Below are 19100 nucleotides of genomic sequence, written 5' to 3'. Positions count from 1 at the left end.
GCATTAGGAAAGTTCTATGTAAGTGTTGATCCGGAGATCGGGACACATGACAATGTACCTTCATTTGCCTTGTCAACATGTTCATCAACTTCTCCATCAATTGATGGAGCATCCAAATCATCATCACTACTCATGACATGACGACAACTGTCCCCAAACAAATCCTCTTGCTCAGGCATGAATTATGTAATTGGGGCAGAAATATTTACAGCCTTAGTAGAACTAATCGAAAGGTCTAACATTTGTGGCATATTTTACATGACCTGGTGAATTTAAATCTCATTGATGTGTTCTATTCGACCACCATGGAACATCAACTTCTAAGGAAAGCGTGATATGATGATGTCAACCCCTTGAAGTAATCTCATTTTCGTGTTCTATTTGTCTCTCATGCATTATCTTCTTTGATGGGAGACGTGATATGGTGATCCCAAGGCCCAGTGTTGATACCAGAATATGTCTGAGTTGAATGTTCGTCAATGTGATATGTAGAAGGTCCTGCTTAATTTAAACCTATTATTTCCAAACCTTGCGTTATTACTGGCATGACTACCTCAAAATCGCACTTATGTTTTGTGACACTGGCGATGGTTCAACATACAAATACAAGAAATCCAGTATGGGCAAATCAAACATAAATTGTAGACTATCATGATCTGTTATATATACATGCTCTTCAATATACAAGACAATGCACTGTAAGAATATTTCGTTGATAATTTGATGTAGAATTTCGATGGGTTGATCCGTAGCATACAATGCACATATTTCACCAATTGGGAAAATGTAATAGACCGTGGAATTTTCATAGGCCTAGTTGTGGGGATATTATATCCAACCCTCTCATCTTCAATTATGACATAGCCACCTACGTAGAATAAGACTCTCACAATATCCATGTCTGGAGGAAAAACTAAGATATAATCTCATACAATCATAAAATGTTTTATTGTAAGTTTATTACAAATATATCATTTTAAAATATATATTTTATATTGGATTAAATTTCAATAATCATTTTATAATATTTTTATAATTATTTTATTACAATAAGTAATTTCAAATAAATTTAATAAATTAATATATTTTAAATAAAAAATTATATTTGTATTTATAATAATAAAAATACATTATAACTTATAATATAAAATTAATTTTTTTAACTTGTGTAATTATAATTTTTAGAGATATTAATTTTTTATATCAATTATTTTAAGAGTGAGAGTATTAATAAATTTACTAAACAAAATAAAACATAATGAATCGCCAAACATTGTCAATTTACAATATAAAGAGATATTTTTTAAAATAACCTTCTATAGAACCTCTTAATCAAACTTGACCTTAAAAATAAGTTAATTATTAAATTAGCATTCTAAGTATGTTAAATTGCAAACATATCCTTGCATAAAAAATATGTTAATTAGCATTTTTACTTTCTTTGTACTATTTTGCATGAAATAAATCTAAATTAGAAGATTATAGGTTTGACCAAATTTATAGCGTAATTATACACTATTTCATACTAAACATTTATACAAAGATTTTACAAAAGTGATTAAATATTTTAATATGTCATATGTACTAAGTACACTAATATTAACTCATCTGCATATTAAATACAATTTTGTATATTAAAATAATATAATTATATTTAAATACTAACACTGAAAAATATTTTAAAAAGCACAAACTTCTGTTTATTATTAGTTGTCTTATTATTATTACTATTATTATTTTATATCATGATTATTATTAAAAATATAATATTTAACAAAATTATAATTATTATATAATGCAAGCCAACAACATTATAATTTTATTAATACAACTATTATTAAAATAACTATTATTATTGTTATACCACAATTACAAAAAAAAAAATAATTACTGAAATTACCTTTTCAAAAGTCCTAAGTAAACAACGAACAATATTAAAACTTGAAATAAAAAAAAATTATTATCAAAAATATTACAAAAACAAAATAATTTCAATATTCAAAAAAAATATAATAAGTACCTTACATAAAATTAAAAAAATAAACTACGAAGAAAAAGAAATGATGAAACAATAAAAATTTAGAAGCTGCTTGTTGTTTGAAGAAATGTTAAAACAATTTTCTCCGTAATTCTGAATTACATATAATAATATTAAAAAAAATCAAAACAGATAATTAAAAATAAAAGTATTTCAATACAACGAATTAAGCTCCGCAATTTATATCACAAAAGTCATGCTGGTAATGTCTTCGCAATTTATAGTACAAAAACCATGTTGTGGATACGATCCGTTGCAGACTACCACGGATTCAAAAGGTTTCTTTTTTAAATAAAAATTATATTTTATTTTAATATAAATAAATAAATATTGTTGAATCCAGTAAAATCGGTGTTAGCTTATACTGGATTCTTACACATTCATAAATGTTTTCAAATTGCTATATTTTTATATATTGAATTTTCAATCATCTTTTAAATCAAATTTAAAAAGTTTTAGAACAAACTAAGAATTATCGAAAAAGATAATTTTTAGCTTGGCAATATTGTTTACCATGATTTAATTAGTTCCATCATATCATCAAATAATATTTGCATGATCGTAAATTTTTCTTCGCTTTAATTAATATATATTGTCCAATATGTTATAGTATTGTTTTCAAAGCTATGAGCGCATGCAGGCATTTACTCAAAACAGACGTAAAATTTATGTCATATGTTTAGTTTTCCGTATATTAATTTAGAGCATTTTACAAAGTTAATATAATGATATTTAATTGCTTGATAATTTAAGATCAGTTAACATATTATTGATGGACAAAAAATAATCGTCAGCATTATTGTGAAACTGATAAACAAATCCTTTCTCTTCCACATGAGAAGAAACCACCCAGCTATTCTGTGTCATCCAGCCGATGAATCTTCGTGCTTCAGATGACGGGACGAGTAAGAATCGTGAGCCAACGACTGCAACAAATATACAAAACTGAAGAACAAGAAAATAAAGAATACCAGATGGACCATGAACTAAGCTTAAGCAGCATAGGATTACTCGACATTGATCCGGCCAAAGAGTACACAGAAAACAGTGTTTAAAACATAAACTGAAACCAAGATGGGAACCAAGCACTCGGGTTCCTAGATATAAGAAACTAGAATAGTGTGCAACTACAAGCAAAACCGTAAATTAATCTCAATTTTTATATTGAACTACTACTGTTTCTTTTTAATATAAAAATGAATATTCATATTTGGCAAGATAATTAATCAAATAATTGAATTTAATTAATTCGATTACCTCACAAATCATAGTTTATGTTTTTTCACTTGATCATTAGGATTGAAATAAAGAAATTACGCTCAAATAGGTTGGAAAAACAACTGGAACTGAAAAGGTATTCTCCAACTAAGAATTTGACGAACTGAAACAGCTTAAAACCATGTTTCAAGTGCATCACAGAGGAAATTTTTGAAAAATCTATATGATACGATCATACTCTGTATGTTTGGCATCCATAATTACTAAAGAAGCAAGATACATTGACAATTTGACATGTATGAGTAATTTGGAATCTAGATGCTGAATGATATGGCTTATTGGCGTGAGATACTAAGGTGTTTGCAAATGTTTTAAAAATGTGAATATGGATTTTTCTTTTATAAATTTTTGCAAATTTGTAAAGGAAAAATTCATAATCATTCTTTTTTGAGCATTTACAAACACTACCTAAAACTAATATTCTACAATTAGAACAATTCATATATCATAGAATGTGCGTTTTAAAACTATTAAATATTAATGAAATAAATATCCGAGAATTTATAAAGAAAATAAATTCATACTAGATTGTCTTTCCCTGTGTGCTCTCTGCTCAATACTCGTACAAGGGTGCCTTAGACTTTAACATCGTCATGGCACACACTTCTAGAATGGCAGCAAGGTACAGTCCATTGCACCTTGAGACTCTATTAGTTATAAATCTAAGAGGTGTTCCATACCAAAAAGCTTGCTTATTGGATGATGTAACCTTTTGAATTTATAAATCACTCTTTATTAGTTTAATATATCAATTTGGAAAATTGTAACATTGCTGACCACTTGAAAAACCGACCACGGCAACTCATTCTAGACGACTTTCACTCACCTTTTCTGATGGTAACCCTTTTCTAGGTCATCTCTTCCGCTACGACGACTCTCAACGAGAAAATCAATGTTAAGTTATAAACGATGGAACACATTTTGGATTTATAAGTCACTCTTTGTTAGTTTAATATATCAATGTGAGACGATTGTAACAGACTCTTGGCATGTACGAGCTCCCGATAGATCCATGATTAACAAATAACGAGAAAATCAGAACTTAAATACCTGTTCGTGGGCCCGGAAATACATGAATGGCGTGTATTGGAGAAAGTTAGAAACCCTAGATGTATAAATATCAGCATACCTGCAGTTTGACAAGTAACTAATTTAGTGGGTACACAGCATATACGGTCTTTCTAACTACTACCATATAAAACCAAATGACACATACTTCTCAATTTGCCTCATTAAGTGACTTTTGTCCCACAGACCTGCTCTTGATAGATAACCCCACCTGAAATTAGATAAGAGTCATTGGTTCAAAACCTGAGTGCAAAATTTGAGACAATAGACATACATCCCTTCAACTTAAAGGCATTGGCAAGCTTGCACGGAGACAGAGACAGAACAAGCAAGATACAACATCTTGGGCAACTTCACCAAGGTTAGTCCAGATCGATTCATGTTTTAGATACTACATGCCAATATCAGAATGGTAAACCAATTCCTAAGTACGTTCAGTGTTCCAGTAAAACAAATTGTGGTTTGAACAGAGAGAGGTAGTAGTTACAAGCTTTAGAACACCTTTTATTAAAGAGCTCCCCATCCCCTTCCAGCATTGGACCGATTTTATCATCCAGTCTTTGCATAACAATGAGTAGCTTCTGAATGCTTTCAGTTAGGTCTTTGTCGTCCATATGAGTGGCAGCGAGAGTCTGACGCGAAAAAAACATTCTATTGTTAAAGTTGCAGACATATTACTCAGGAGAGAAGGCATGTGCATGAGATTCAGTTATTTCTAATCCATTATCATCATTTTGATCCAGTTGAACGGAAAAACCCTTACAATTACTCTAGGAAATGATTTTCAAGTTCGTTCTACCAACAAAAAGTAATAATTACTAGAAAAATTAATTAAAAGAACCTGGCAGGTAAAAAGGTTAGCATAATATCACTTCTTAAATGCAACAGCCTGATTACCGTAAAATTACCTGAGCAGGCCGTCCTGTACTTCGTCTCTGCAAAGCAAGGCGAAGTTGATTAAAGATGTCTCCCACAATCTCTTTCTGATTTATGAGTTCTATCAACATGGCACGATGACTTCGACTATTAATTAAAGCATTATACTGAAACAGAAAAGTCAAATCATCAAAATATGTATGATGACAGTAAACAATGTTATTTTGTGTATTTACAAGATCAGAATGCATGAATTTCAAATATTCTCCTAAGAAGAAAACGAGCTTTCAGAATTGAGAAAACATAGCCTCCATTTTCATTTTCCTTCCCAAAATTTTACACAAACACCATCGTTTTATTTTAAGCCCCCTTGCCCAAACATATTTTTCCTCTTTTTCACATCTCCAAACATGATAAGCACTTTTAATTTAACATTTTATCCATTTCCAAAAAAAGTCATAACCCATAATATAATATTTTAAATTTTAAAATAATTTTGCACAATGATGCAACATTGTACTACATATTCTGACACAACTTAATGTGCACTGTGAAAAAATGTTCCCAAAAGCATTAGAGAAATTTCAATGTTCCAATGAAGAGAAGGAAAAAATCAAATGCAGATATTTTATCATTGTCGGTCATAGAACAAGATAAATCAGTTAGAATCCTTTTGTAGTCGCATGGCTTCAACTTGGTATTTGGTAATAAAGGGCAACACACAAACCTCCTCTTCTAGTTCCCGACAAATTAGAGCGGTACGCCATCGAAGATGAACTTTAGATTGGCTGACGTCTGTATATATATGATCACCAACATATAAGATTTCATCACCATGTACGCCGAGTGAATTTTCAACCATCTGCGCACTTCCTCCAGAGTATAAACCCCCTACAGGTAAAACAATCAAAACGAATCGGTGAATTGACTAATTCTAACTTCATATGACGAATTCCCTCAAGAGTTATATTCGATGAATTACTAAATGCATAATTTCGTTTGTTGTCCTCAAGAAGGGATTGAGTTTTATAGGTAATGAGAACCAGATAGTTTGGTTCATAACATAGTCAATAATGTTAGGCAACCACACCAAAGATACTAACTCAGAAAGTTCACTACTTAAAGAATCAAGCGTCAGAAATTAACACGATATAATGTTGCATCATCATACAAAATCATTTAAAATTATAATGTTGCATCATCATTCAAAATCATTTGGCTGAGAGCATTATATACTTAGAGTAGCATTTTGTCCTGTGGTTTAATAGTTCTGAATGTAACAAGATGGATGATGCTTGGGGATGTACTAACTAACTACTAATCATGTTTGTGTGCTAGTAGTTTCAACTTTTTGTACCATTTGTATTTTACCTTTGTTCAAAAGTATTTCTGAGGGTGAGGGGTGGGGTATCGAAGGAGTGTAGTGAAGTGCTATTGATGGTGAAGCTGGAGATGAATTGGAGAGACATTTTTCAGATGAGGAGATAAAAAGGGTGTTTGAGAGTGATATATCGAAGGCTTTAGATCTAGATGGCTTCACAATTGCATCTTACCAAGAATGCTGGGATACTGTCAAAAGAGATTGTTGAAAGTTTTCGATGAATTTTTTAAGGGGATGTTGTAAATAGTATCACCAATGAGACGCACATTTGCCTAATGCCGAAAAAACAAGTCGTGGTTAAGGTTAAGGATTTTAGGCCTATCAGTTTGATAACTAGTCTGTATAAGATTATTTCTAAAGTCTTATCGACAAGATTGAAGAAAGTTCTAAATACCACCATAGGAGAAAATCAATGTGCTTTCATCGAAGCGAGACGGGTTATTGATTGTTGTCTTAGAGCCAATGAAGTGGTGGAGGAAAAGTGATGCAAAAAGAAGAAAATGTGGGTGTTTAAGGTAGATTTGGAGAAGGCCTATGATTACATGGACTGGAATTATTTGGAGTTTATTTTACAAAAGAAAGAATTTGGAAAGAAATAGAGAAAGTGGATAAAGGGATGCTCTCAACTGTTCTTTTTTCAATCCTTAGACCAAGAGGAAAATTTAAGAGGGGAGAGAGGTCTGAGGCAAGGGGATCCACTTTCCCGTTTCCTGTTTAATCTCGTAATTGATGTGTCGGGTAGATTGGTGGATAAGGCTAAGACAATGAACCAGATCCAGGGAATGGAAGTTGGTAGAGATAAAGTTGAGGTATCACACATACAATTTGCGGACGATACACTATTTTTTTTTTTATTATTAAGAATGAGAGTTATATGCGCTGTTTGATGGAGATTCTGAACTCCGCATATCGGGATTAAAGATCAATTCAGAAAACAGCGCATTTTTGGGAATCAACTGTACAGAAGCAGAAATGGAAGACCAGAGAAATTGGGTGTGGCAGGGAGGAGTGGCCTATTAAATATCTAGGGGTTCCATCGGGTGGTAATTCTTTGATAACCGTTTTTTGAGAACCTGTCGTGTCTAAGATGTCGAAGAAGTTAGCGAGATGGAAGAAAGCCTTTTTATCAAGGGGGAAAAGGGTCGATTAACTTTGATTTCTACAGTTTTGAATGTCCTTTCAATGTGCTCCATGTCTCTTTTTGAGGTACCAAAAGGGGTTGCGGACGGAGTAGATGGAGATTCCCATTGTCATTTGGTCACGTGGGAAAATGTTTGCAAACCGAAAGAAAGAGGGGGACTTGGGTATTGGGAACATTTGCTTGAGAAATAAAGCACTTTTGGCGAAATGATGGTGGAGATGCTCAGTCGAGGGAAAGCGGTTATGGAAGAAGATTATTGTGATCAAATATGGGATGTAAGAAAATGGATGGGATGCGAGTTTAGCAAGAAATGTTACATTCAGAAGCCCGTGGAAATTTATTTCTCGAACTTACCCGGCTTTTATCAATTAGTGAGGCCAATGGCTAAAGGACCGAATATCATTAGATTTTGGGGGGATGATTGTGGGGAGATTAATCTTTTAAAGACCTCTATCCATCTTTATTTCAGATTTCTTCATTCTATTTTACCAGCGTCATTTTCAATTCTGGGATAGTCTAATGGTCTATTAAGAGGAGGGACAGCGAGGGTAGATGACAATTCGCGTTCCGCGAGAGAAATTTCCAAAGAGGCTGAGGTGGAGAACAATGTGTGCTGAAAGGGAGATCAATGGAGCTTATGCAGATGGTAAATGTTGGGAAGGGGTTACGAAATTGACTGGTCTCTTACGTAGAGAACTTAACAGATTAAAGTCCTGAATAAACTACGAGAGAGGTTCGACCTCGAAGGGTTCCAATGCATTGTTATGAAAATTTGCTCTTGGAATATCAGAGGAGGAAGGACAGTGAGAAGGAGAGAATTAGTTCGGACTGTCACACATAATGAAAAACTGGATATAGTGGTGCTTTTGGAAACCAAAAACGAACAGGTGGACAAACGGTTCGTTGCAAGTGTGTGGAAGTCAAGATTTGTTGATTAAGTATGCCTATCATCGGTTGGCAGATCTGGAGGTATTCTGGTGATGTGGGATCCTAGAGTGGTGGTAATCAGTAATAATAATTTGATAGGGGAATTTTCGGTTTCGATTGAATTCGTTGGAATAAAGAGATCAAATGGTGGTTCTCAGCCATTTACGGACCGGTTAAGCCAAGAGACAGAGTTATTCTGGGATGAATTAGCAGGATTGAATTCTATCTGTGGTGACAAATGGTGCCTGAGAGGTGACTTTAATGTGGTCAGAAACAAGGGAGAAAAGATGAACAACCTCTCAAACACCACGAGCATGTCGTGTTTTGACAGTTTGATAGGTGAATTGGAACTTCATGACCCCCACTATTGAACGCAAAGTACACGTGGTCAAATTTTAGGGCTGATCCGATTTAATGCCGCTTAGACAGATATCTCATTTCCAGGGGCTGGAGGGACATCTTCCCCACATTCAGACAAACGGTGCTACCCAAAATTACATCGGACCACTGTCCAGTGATGCTTGATACCACTAAGTTGATTTGGGGTCCTACTCCATTTAGATTTGAGAATGCGTGGCTGTTACACATTAAGTTTAAAGATTTAGTTCAGTCATGGTGGAACAATGGGGCTACTCAAGGGTGGGAAGGATATAAGTTTATGAAGAAACTTAAAGAGATTAAAGTTGAGGTACCTAAATGGAACAGAGAGGTATTCGGAGACGTAGGTGTCAGATACAAGGAGTTGACCAGTAAGCTAAATCAGCTGGATGAGTTAGAGATTGGGGAAGTTTGGTCTGAAATTCTAAACTAGGAAAAAAGGGACGTTAGGTGTGAACTGGAAAATTTGTCGTTTAGAAGATTTCAAATGGAAAGTCAAAAAGCAAAAGTTAGATGGCTGAGGGAAGGGGATCAAAACTCAAAATTTTTCCATTCGTTACTGAATAGCTGAAAGAACAAATCAATGATAGATAAAGTGGAGTTGGAGGATGGGTATGTGGTTATTGAGGAGAGCCAGATTGAAGAGAAAATTATTAGCTTCTATAGGAATCTGTATAGAAAATCGAACGGGGAAGGGGGGGACTTTGATGGGAAATGGGGGCTTTCATGGCTTGGAATGGAGTCCTTTAGATAGGCTTGAAGCGGAGGGGTTGGCGACACCATTTTCAGAGGATGAGATTAAAAAAACGGTGTTTGATACCGATGGATCCAAAGCTCTCGGGCCGGACGGGTTCACATTGGCTTTCTTTCAAAAGAGTTGGGATACTGTCAAAGCGGATTTAATGAAGGTGTTTGCTGAATTTTTTGAAGGTGGCATTGTTAATGGCATCACGAACGAAACCTACATTTGCCTAATCCCAAAGAAACAAGAAGCGAATAATCAATGACTTTAGACCAATTAGTTTAACAACGAGCATGTATAAGATCTTGGCCAAAGTCTTGACAAATACGCTGAAGAAAGTCTTGAGTAATACAATAGCGGAGAACCAGTGTGCTTTTATTAAAAGAAGACAGATTCTGGATTGTTGCCTTATTGCGAATGAAATTGTGGAGGAATATTGACGGAGGAAAAAGAAAGGCTGGCTGCTTAAAGTTGACTTGGAAAAGGCATACGACAACGTCGATTGGAGATTTCTGGATTTTGTGTTAAAAAAGAAAGGGTTTGGAGATAGATGGAGGAGGTGGATTAAGGGGTGCGTTTCTAATGTTTCTTTCTCGATCTTTATCAACGGAAGGCCGTGAGGAAAATTTAATGGGGAGAGAGGCCTCAGACAAGGGGATCCATTATCCCCTTTCCTTTTTAACCTAGTCGTCGATGGTTTGGGGCGGTTGGTAGACAAGGCCAAGGCAGTGAACGAAGTAAGACTGTAAGAGGGCTCGAAGAAGGGAGAGAAAAAATTGAAATTTCGCATATCCAATTTGCGGATGATACCTTGTTCTATGTTCAGTCAGAGAGGCATGTGATGACACTAGTGGAAATAATCAACTCTTTCGGTCTTAAATCGGGCTTGAAAATTAATCTGGAAAAAAGTGTTGTGTTGGGACTGAATTTTTCGGAAAAGGAAGTCGATTGATTGGCATTGGCAATTGGGTGCAAAAAAGATAATTGGCCGATTAAGTACCTCGGGGTTTCTTTGGGAGGTAATCCTACGACTTTACACTTCTGGGAACCCGTGGTATCCAAAATGTCCAAAAAACTAACAAGTTGGAAAAAGTCGTTTCTCTCAAGGGGGGTCGACTTACTTTGATAAAGTCGGTGTTAAGTCCGATGCCACCTTACTTCATGTCTCTCTTTAAAGTGCCAATTCAGGTGGCCAAAATAATGGAAAAAATGATGAGGGATTTCTTGTGGGACGGAGCAGACGGGGAGACGCATTGCCATGTTGTTGGGTGGGATCAAGTGTGTAAACCGAAGGACAGGGGAGGCCTGGGATTGGAGAATATTTGTTTGAGGAACAAGGCACTTCTCGGAAAATAGTGGTGGAGATGTTCAGTGGAAATGGAGACATTGTGGAAAAGAGTAATCAAGAACATTTATGGTCTTCAAGATAATGGGTGGGATGTGGGTTGGCTACGATCTCGACATTCAGAAGCCCTTGGAAATTCATCTCTCGTTCTCACCCGGCTTTTCATCGATTGATTAGGGCGATGCTAAAAGAGGGTAATATCAATCGTTTTTGGGAGGATGTTTGGGTGGTTTCATCGTTTAAAGACCGATTTCCATCTCTGTTTCAGATATGCACCTTAACCATTAAATCGATCCGTAACTTTGTAGATGTTGTCGATATCAGAGTCAATTCTACTTTCCAATGGGATGTGCAGTTTAGAAGAGATTTTGATGAGGTCGAAGTAGGTGAGTTCACTAATCTTTTAGGGGTCTTAGAGGCAGTTAAGTTGGAGTTGGGTAAGGAGGATTTTAGAGTTTGGCTGGGGGATTCCTCCGGATTGTTTTCTATTCGATCTTTCTACGACTTTTTTTTCCCTTCCCTTTAGTCTCCTACTATTATATTATCTGGAAAGTATTTATCCCGCAAAAGGTTCAAGTTTTCTCGTGGATTGTGGCTTTGGGGAAACGGCCCACTTGTTACTCGGTGCAAGGTGGTCTGCATGTGTCTTATGCCCAGCTTATGTCGAAAGCAAGAGGAGAATCAAGACCATCTATTGATGCATTGTTCTTTCTCGAGTGGTATTTGGATAAAAGTGTTGCAAGAGTTGGGTTTTCAATGGACTTTTCCGAGTAAAGCAGAGGACATGTTTATTATGGAGCCAGGATTTCCCACCAGGGGAAGATTTACGAGCTTTTGGTATATGGTAATCCATTGCATCTTTTGGTCAATATGGTTGGAAAGGAACAACAGAATATTTGCAAATTTGTCGGAGTCCATGGACGACGTCTAGGAGAAGATCAAATTCAGAGTGGCGTATTGGACGACTAAACTGCCAGAGTTTAATCACTTATTTATTTCAGACTTAGTTAGGGATTAGAAATTTATATGGTCATGATGATAGTGTGGTAGTGTTTTTTCGACCTCCCTTGTAACACGTTTTGCGGATTACTCATCCGCTTCTATTGTAAACCCCACTATTATTATAATAAAGATTAGTTTTCTATAAAAAAAAAAATATTCTTGTGGTCTGTGGTTCTGGGAAAATTGCCAACTTGATATGCATTGCAAAAGAGATGGCCTTCTTGTGCACTATGTCCGAATTGGTGCATACTTTGCCAGAACGAGGAGGAGACTCGGGATCATATGCTTGTGCATTGTCCATTCACGACTAGTATTTGGGCCAAAGCTCTGGAGGAGTTGGGTTTGGCGTGGGTTGCTCCAAGATCAGCACGTGAATTGTTTGTTTTAGATATTGGTCGTGATATTGGCAAGAGAGGTAGTATTTTTTGGAGTGTGGCAATTCATTGTATCTTTTGGTCAATCTGGATGGAGTGAAACGACGAGATTTTCGATGATACAGAAGAATCAGCGAAGAATGTTGGGAAAAGATCATATTCAGGGCTTCAATTTGGATTAGAAGCATTCAGAATTTAAGAATTTCTCGATATTAGATCTAGTTACGGATTAACGTTTATATGTTGTTGATGTAATCAGAGTTTTAACTATTTTTGACATACCTACGGATATCTTGTCCGCCCTTTGTAACTATTATCTTTTATTATCCTAATATAATATTGTTTCTCATAAAAAATAAAGAATTTCTTTTGTTCTATTTGTGCTTATTTTATCTTGTCTCAGCCACTCATTTAGTTGAGAGAGCATTTTGATCCACTTGCATAAGTCAAGTCTAATTTCGTTTCTTATGCCATACTCTCAATTATGTTCAAGCTAAAGCATTATATGACGATGTTTTGGCGATAAGTTTGCGGAATCCAGGCTTTAACTTACCGTTTTTCCGTGAGCTAAATCGTTATGTTAAGAGCTTAGCGATCAGCAATGCACAGTGGACAAAACCTGTTTCTACCATTTCCACTCTCTGGTAAAGGTGAGGGAGGCATCACACAATCTATTGTTCAATCCCCAGAAGAGGCAGTCAAATCAACAAGATTTTTTCCGGGATTAGCAACAATGGCAGGAATCAATATGAAATCTTCCATTCAGAGAGAGAACATTTAGCTTCAAAAGTTACAAATACAAATAAATTGTATATTACCAAAATCGAGAATATCGTGATTTTTGAAACTAAATATTACGCAGATGGTTTTAGTTGTGGACAAAGGCTCCGTTTGGACAAGCATTTTAGAAACGTTTTTAGTGTTTTATAAGTGAAAAACTAAAAATATATCTTTGGACAAAATTTTTGTAAAAATTTTATGAAAATAATTTTAAAAAGATTGTTCTCCAAGAATACTTTTTATAGAACAATTGAGATATGTGGGACAAATAATGGGTCAAATGGGTAATAAATGGTCAAGTTGTAAATGAGTCATTTCTTTTTGAAATCGTTTGTCTCAAATCTACAGGCCTAAACTATTGAAACCCTTATTTTTTATTCTCACTCCTTTTCATTCCCAACCGGCCGTCGCTGCCGCCAAACCCTTAATACTGAAGTGGGATTTACCAGAGTGTCCACGATTTCGATTAACATTTAGCTCTCTCACCTTTGGAATGGTTTAGGTGAAATTGAGATTCTGTAATTTCAAATGGCTTTTGGATAATGTACTTAATTCTGGATGCATTTGCATCTGATCTTCAGATTTTTTTTCCGAGTAAAATGACGTCTTGCAGGGCGTAAGCAAAGGCGTGGTGGTCAAGAATACAAGAGAAACGATGCAAGATCAAAGGGCAGCCGGCAGATTTTGTTGTGTGTGTAGGCCGATTCCTCCATTTAAGTGGTTCTCGCTTCTCTTTGTTCCTGTTCATAACTGATGACAGATCCAACGAAGACATGTTCGAGGCTATAGCAATTTCGGTTGCCAACCGAGTATTGCCTGCTGTAGCAGCACTGCAACAGTACTCACCTGCACCGTTGGCCAGAAACCAAATATGGCGAAATATTATCTAGACGATATGTTGGAAGTCATCAAAATGCTTCAGGGCCTTTCAGCCGCCGCATCAGCACAGAATCCAGAATCAGCTCGAAACACAGTGGATAAAAAGCGAGCTTGAAGCCAGAAGCAAATCAAAACGAGAATTTGTATGTTTTAAATTTTATACATTTAATTGTGCATCAAATGAGAAAAAGGAAAAGAAAAATGAAATATTATTATACATTATGTCTTTTTGTTTTTGACATTATAGATGTTTTAAATGAGAATTTGTATGTTTTGAATTTTATACATTTAATTGTGCATTATACGAGAAAAAAGAAAGAAAAATGAATCAATCACAAACAAACAAAAAATGGCAAAAAAAATAAAAAAAACCTTTCAATCACAAACAAGAAAAAAATGAGAAAAAAGAAAATCACGATTAAAGGTTTTTATAGAATAATTGTCCACCTTTTTAATTATTTGTAACATAAAAGCGTTATTTTTAAATAGTTGTCCAAACAACTTTTTAACTGTAAAAACGTTTTTATAGGATGGTTGTTCAAACACATATTTATTCTTAAAACAACTTTTAAAACTTTTTACAAAATTTAAAAAAACAATTTATACAAACGTTTTATAAATACTTTTCCAAACAGAACCATATTGTTTTTTATGTTATGTTTTCACTAACATTATTGTATTGAGTTGATAACCAATTAGTTAGAGTCAAGAAGACTCAGATTGACTTTTTTTTTTTGAGAAGAAACTAATATTATTAATGAAATAAGTATTACATAATAAGCGGATGAGTAATCCGCACAATCAATAACCAATAAAAAACCATTACAGTGATACTATTATGCCAAAACAAATTTCCAATCCCTAACCAAATCTGAAACAGACACATGACTGAAATCTTTGACATTAGTTGTCCAAGTAGCCACCCTGAACTTTATCTTCTCCCAAACTTGGGCTTCGTCATCGTACTGTTCTTTGAAAATTCTGTTATTTCTCTCTAACCATATAGACCAAAACGTGCAGTGGACGATCAAATACCAGAAGATTGTCGTCTTTCTGCTCCAAACTCCCCCTGGCTCAATAACAAACGCACATGCTGCCCTCTGTGGTAGGACGTAAGTGAAACCCAATTCAAGCTGAATTTTAGTCCAAATTCCTCTTGCAAAAGAGCAGTGAAGCAACATATGGTCCTGATTTTCTTCTTCATTCCGGCACAACGTGCACCAATGCGGGCTCAACACACAATTCGGCCACCTTCTCTGCACTGAATCACAAGTTGGTAATTTTCCCAATGCAACAATCCACGAAAAAATTTGAACCTTTTTAGGGACAGGTACTTTCCAGATTTTTGCGTGGTAGGCGAATGACGGGAAAGAGTTAAATGGAAAGAAAGAATTGTAAAAAGCTTTGACAGAGAAAACACCTGAAGAATCCCCCAACCACTCTCTGAAATCTCCCACTCCCAACTCTAATCTAACCGATTCTAAAACTCCTAGAAGCTCAGCAAACTCACCCACTTCTACCTCATTTAAATCTCTTCTAAAACGCACATCCCATTGAAGTGAAGGACCGCTAAAGTCAGATGCGAAGAAAGTATTTATTGGTTTATTAATTGAGGTACAAATCTGAAAGATAGATGGAAAACGCTCTTGGAACGATTGAGACCCTCCCCCCACACATCTTCCCAAAAACTAATGATATTACCTCCTTTTACTACCCCTCCCACAATTTGTTGAAACTCCGGGTAAGAACGAGAGATGTATTTCCAAGGGCTTCTAAAAGTCGAATTCTTTGCTAACCCTGCATCCCACCCATTATCTTGGACTCCATAGATGCTTGTTATTACCTTTTTCCACAACGACTCCCTTTCCACTGACCCTCTCCACCACCATTTCCCCAATAATGCTCTGTTTCTCAAACAAATATTTCCCAGTCCCAGTCCTCCCCTATCCTTTGGTCTGCTCACCTGCGCCCACCCAACAACATGACAATGCTTGTCTCCATCTGAGCCGTCCCACAGAAAATCCCTCATTATTTTTTCCATGTGCTTCTCCACCCGTCTTGGAACTCTAAATAGAGACATGTAGTATGATGGCATTGCACTCAACACTGACTTTATTAACGTCAAACGACCACCCCTGGATAGAAATGATTTTTTCCATGAGGCCAATTTCCTTGCCATTTTCGATAAGACTGGTTCCCAGAAAATCAATTTCGTAGGATGACCACCGAGTGGTGCTCCTAAATACTTGATCGGCCAAATATCTCTTCTACATCCAATAGCCTGAGACACAGCAACAACTGCCTCTTCCGAGTGATTAATCCCCAACACAACACTTTTCTCCCAATTAACTTTCAATCCTGATTTAGTCCCAAAACACGTAAGCATATTTGCAAAGGCCATTACGTGTCTCTCAGTCTGAACCAAAAACAAAGTATCGTCGGCAAACTGAATATGTGAAATCTCCAATTTCCCCCTCCCTACCTCTAGTCTTCTAACCTCATCCAGACTCTTGGCCTTATCTACCATTCTTCCCAAAGCATCAACAACCAAATTAAAGAGAAAAGGGGATAATGGATCACCCTGTCTAAGTCCTCTTTCCCCTTTGAATTTTCCCCTCGGCCTTCCGTTAATGAATATCGAAAAAGAGACATTTGAGACACACGCCATCATCCACCTCCTCCATCTCACACCAAATCCTTTCATTTGCAGCACATAATCCATAAATCCTCAATCGACATTATCATAAGCTTTTTCCAAATCAACTTTGAATACCCACCCTTTCTTACGTTTCCGTCGATAATCCTCAATCACCTCATTCGCAATGAGACAACAATCAAGTATCTGTCTTCCCTTAATGAAAGCACACTGGTTCTCCGCTACAGTACTTGACAAAACCTTTTTCAATCTGTTAGTCAATACCTTAGCCATGATTTTATACAAGCTCGTCGTCAAGCTAATCGGTCTAAAGTCCTTGATCTTATAAGCTTCTTGTTTTTTAGGAATCAAGCATATATACGTTTCATTTGTGATACCATTAACCACCCCACCATCATGAAATTCATCGAACACTTTAAATAAAGCATCTTTAACCGTATCCCAATTATGTTGGAAAAAAGCCAATGTAAACCCGTCAGGCCCTGGTGATTTCGCTTCATCACAATCAAACACCGCTCTTTTTATCTCTTCACCCGAAAACTTAAGTTCCAGCTCGTCCGACTAGCTCAATTCTATGGAACACCATTCCACCCCTTCGATCTCTCCCCCCACAACTCCTTCTGGTTTCCTGTACAAGTTTATGTAGAAATTGATGATGTGATCCTCGATTTGTCTTTCATTTGTAATCAATGTCCCATCATCCAATTCAATTTTATCTATTATTGCCTAATTCCTTCTATTTGTCAATAAGGAGTGAAAGAATTTCGAATTCTGATCCCCTTCCTTTAGCCACTTTAGTTTTGCTCTTTGGTTTTCCATTTGAAATTTCTTAAAAGACAAATTTTCCAGTTCACACTTAGCTTCCCTTCTTTCATCATTCAAAGATTCCGACCAAACTCCCTCGGCCTCGATCTCATCCAAACTCTTTATCCTTTCTGTCAACTCTTTGTATCTAACACCAACAGCCCCAAAAACCTCTCTGCTCCATTTCAAAACTTCCACTTTAATTCCTTTAAGCTTATTCATGAATTTATACCCTTCCCACCCCTGGCAAACCGCATTGTCCCACCACATCCTAACCAAATCCTTGAAATTATGTTGGGACAGCCAAACGTTTTCAAATCTGAACGGAGTAGGTCCCCACCGCAACTTAGAAGTCACGGGCCAGTGGTCTGAGGTAATTCGTGGTAAGACCATTTGCCTGAAATTCGGAAATAAAGCTCTCCACCCCTCGAAGAACAGAAATCTGTCTAACCGGCAACAAATCGGCTGTGCCCTTAGGTTTGACCATGTATACTTAGCATTCAAAAGTGGAGGATCGTGTAATCCCAGCTCCTCGATCAATCTGTCAAAACACAACATGCTAGCTGTGTTGGATGTACTGTTCAGTTTCTCTCCCGTATTTCTTACCACATTAAAATCCCCTCCCATACACCAATTATCACCACAGATAGAACTCAGGCCTGCTAATTCGTCCCAAAAATTCTCTCTTTCTCTTGGTTTCACTGGACCGTATATGGCTGAAAACCACCAATTTGTATCTTCACTCCCACAAATCTCAATGGACACTGAGAAATCCCCTATCAGATTATTGCTCACAACAACCACTCTCGGATCCCACATGACTAGAATTCCCCCCGCAGTTCCAACCGATGGTAGAAAAACCCAATCAACAAATCTAGATTTCCACAAACTGGCAACGAAACGATTATCCACCTGTTGTTGCTTAGTTTCCCAAATCACCACTAAATCCGGAGCTTCCTTGCGAACCACCGTACGAACCAACTCTCTCCTTTTTGCCGCACCTCCTCCCCTTATATTCCAAGCACAAATCTTCATAACACAAAGATTGATCCCTTCGAGGTCGATCCTCTTTCATAGTTAATTTCACACTTCAATCTGTTAAGTTCTCTTTTTAATATCCCAATTGATTTCTTCACCCCAGACCGACTTGCATTTTCTGTACTCCCTCCCCCAGTATCATCAACACATATACTTTTGTCCAAATTAGCCTTGTTGGAAATCTGTCCCTCGGAACCCGGCGATTCAAACCCCCTGACTTCACCCCCCCTAAAAAACCACTAGACATCCCCAAGACTGAGAAGGACGAAGGTGGTAACAGACAGTTTAGTGAGAAAGGATGATTAAGAAAAGATGAATGAAAACCTGCTAGTACATGCCCCGCATCAGTTTGTTCATTAATTGGTGGACACGCTGGAATTGGTTCAGCATGGT

At 36.4% G+C, this 19100-nt stretch overlaps 1 protein-coding gene across 1 annotated transcript in view; it reads right to left on the bottom strand.

The window, feature by feature from the left end:
- Positions 1-2755: 2755 nt before the first annotated feature.
- Positions 2756-19100, bottom strand: part of LOC140984430 (uncharacterized) — a 41834-nt gene continuing 25489 nt past the window's right edge. The window contains exons 12-17 of the mRNA XM_073451836.1: positions 5988-6151; positions 5293-5427; positions 4886-5016; positions 4533-4595; positions 4367-4445; positions 2756-2964 (exon numbers count right to left, since the gene is read on the bottom strand). Of these exons, the coding sequence (XP_073307937.1) occupies positions 2902-2964; positions 4367-4445; positions 4533-4595; positions 4886-5016; positions 5293-5427; positions 5988-6151 (635 nt within the window). The 3' untranslated portion in view covers positions 2756-2901. The remainder of the gene's footprint in view (positions 2965-4366; positions 4446-4532; positions 4596-4885; positions 5017-5292; positions 5428-5987; positions 6152-19100) is intronic.

Source organism: Primulina huaijiensis, chromosome 9 (assembly GCF_012295235.1).
Source record: "Primulina huaijiensis isolate GDHJ02 chromosome 9, ASM1229523v2, whole genome shotgun sequence".
Taxonomy (NCBI): Eukaryota; Viridiplantae; Streptophyta; class Magnoliopsida; order Lamiales; family Gesneriaceae; genus Primulina; species Primulina huaijiensis.
This window is presented reverse-complemented; position numbering and strand designations above follow the sequence as displayed.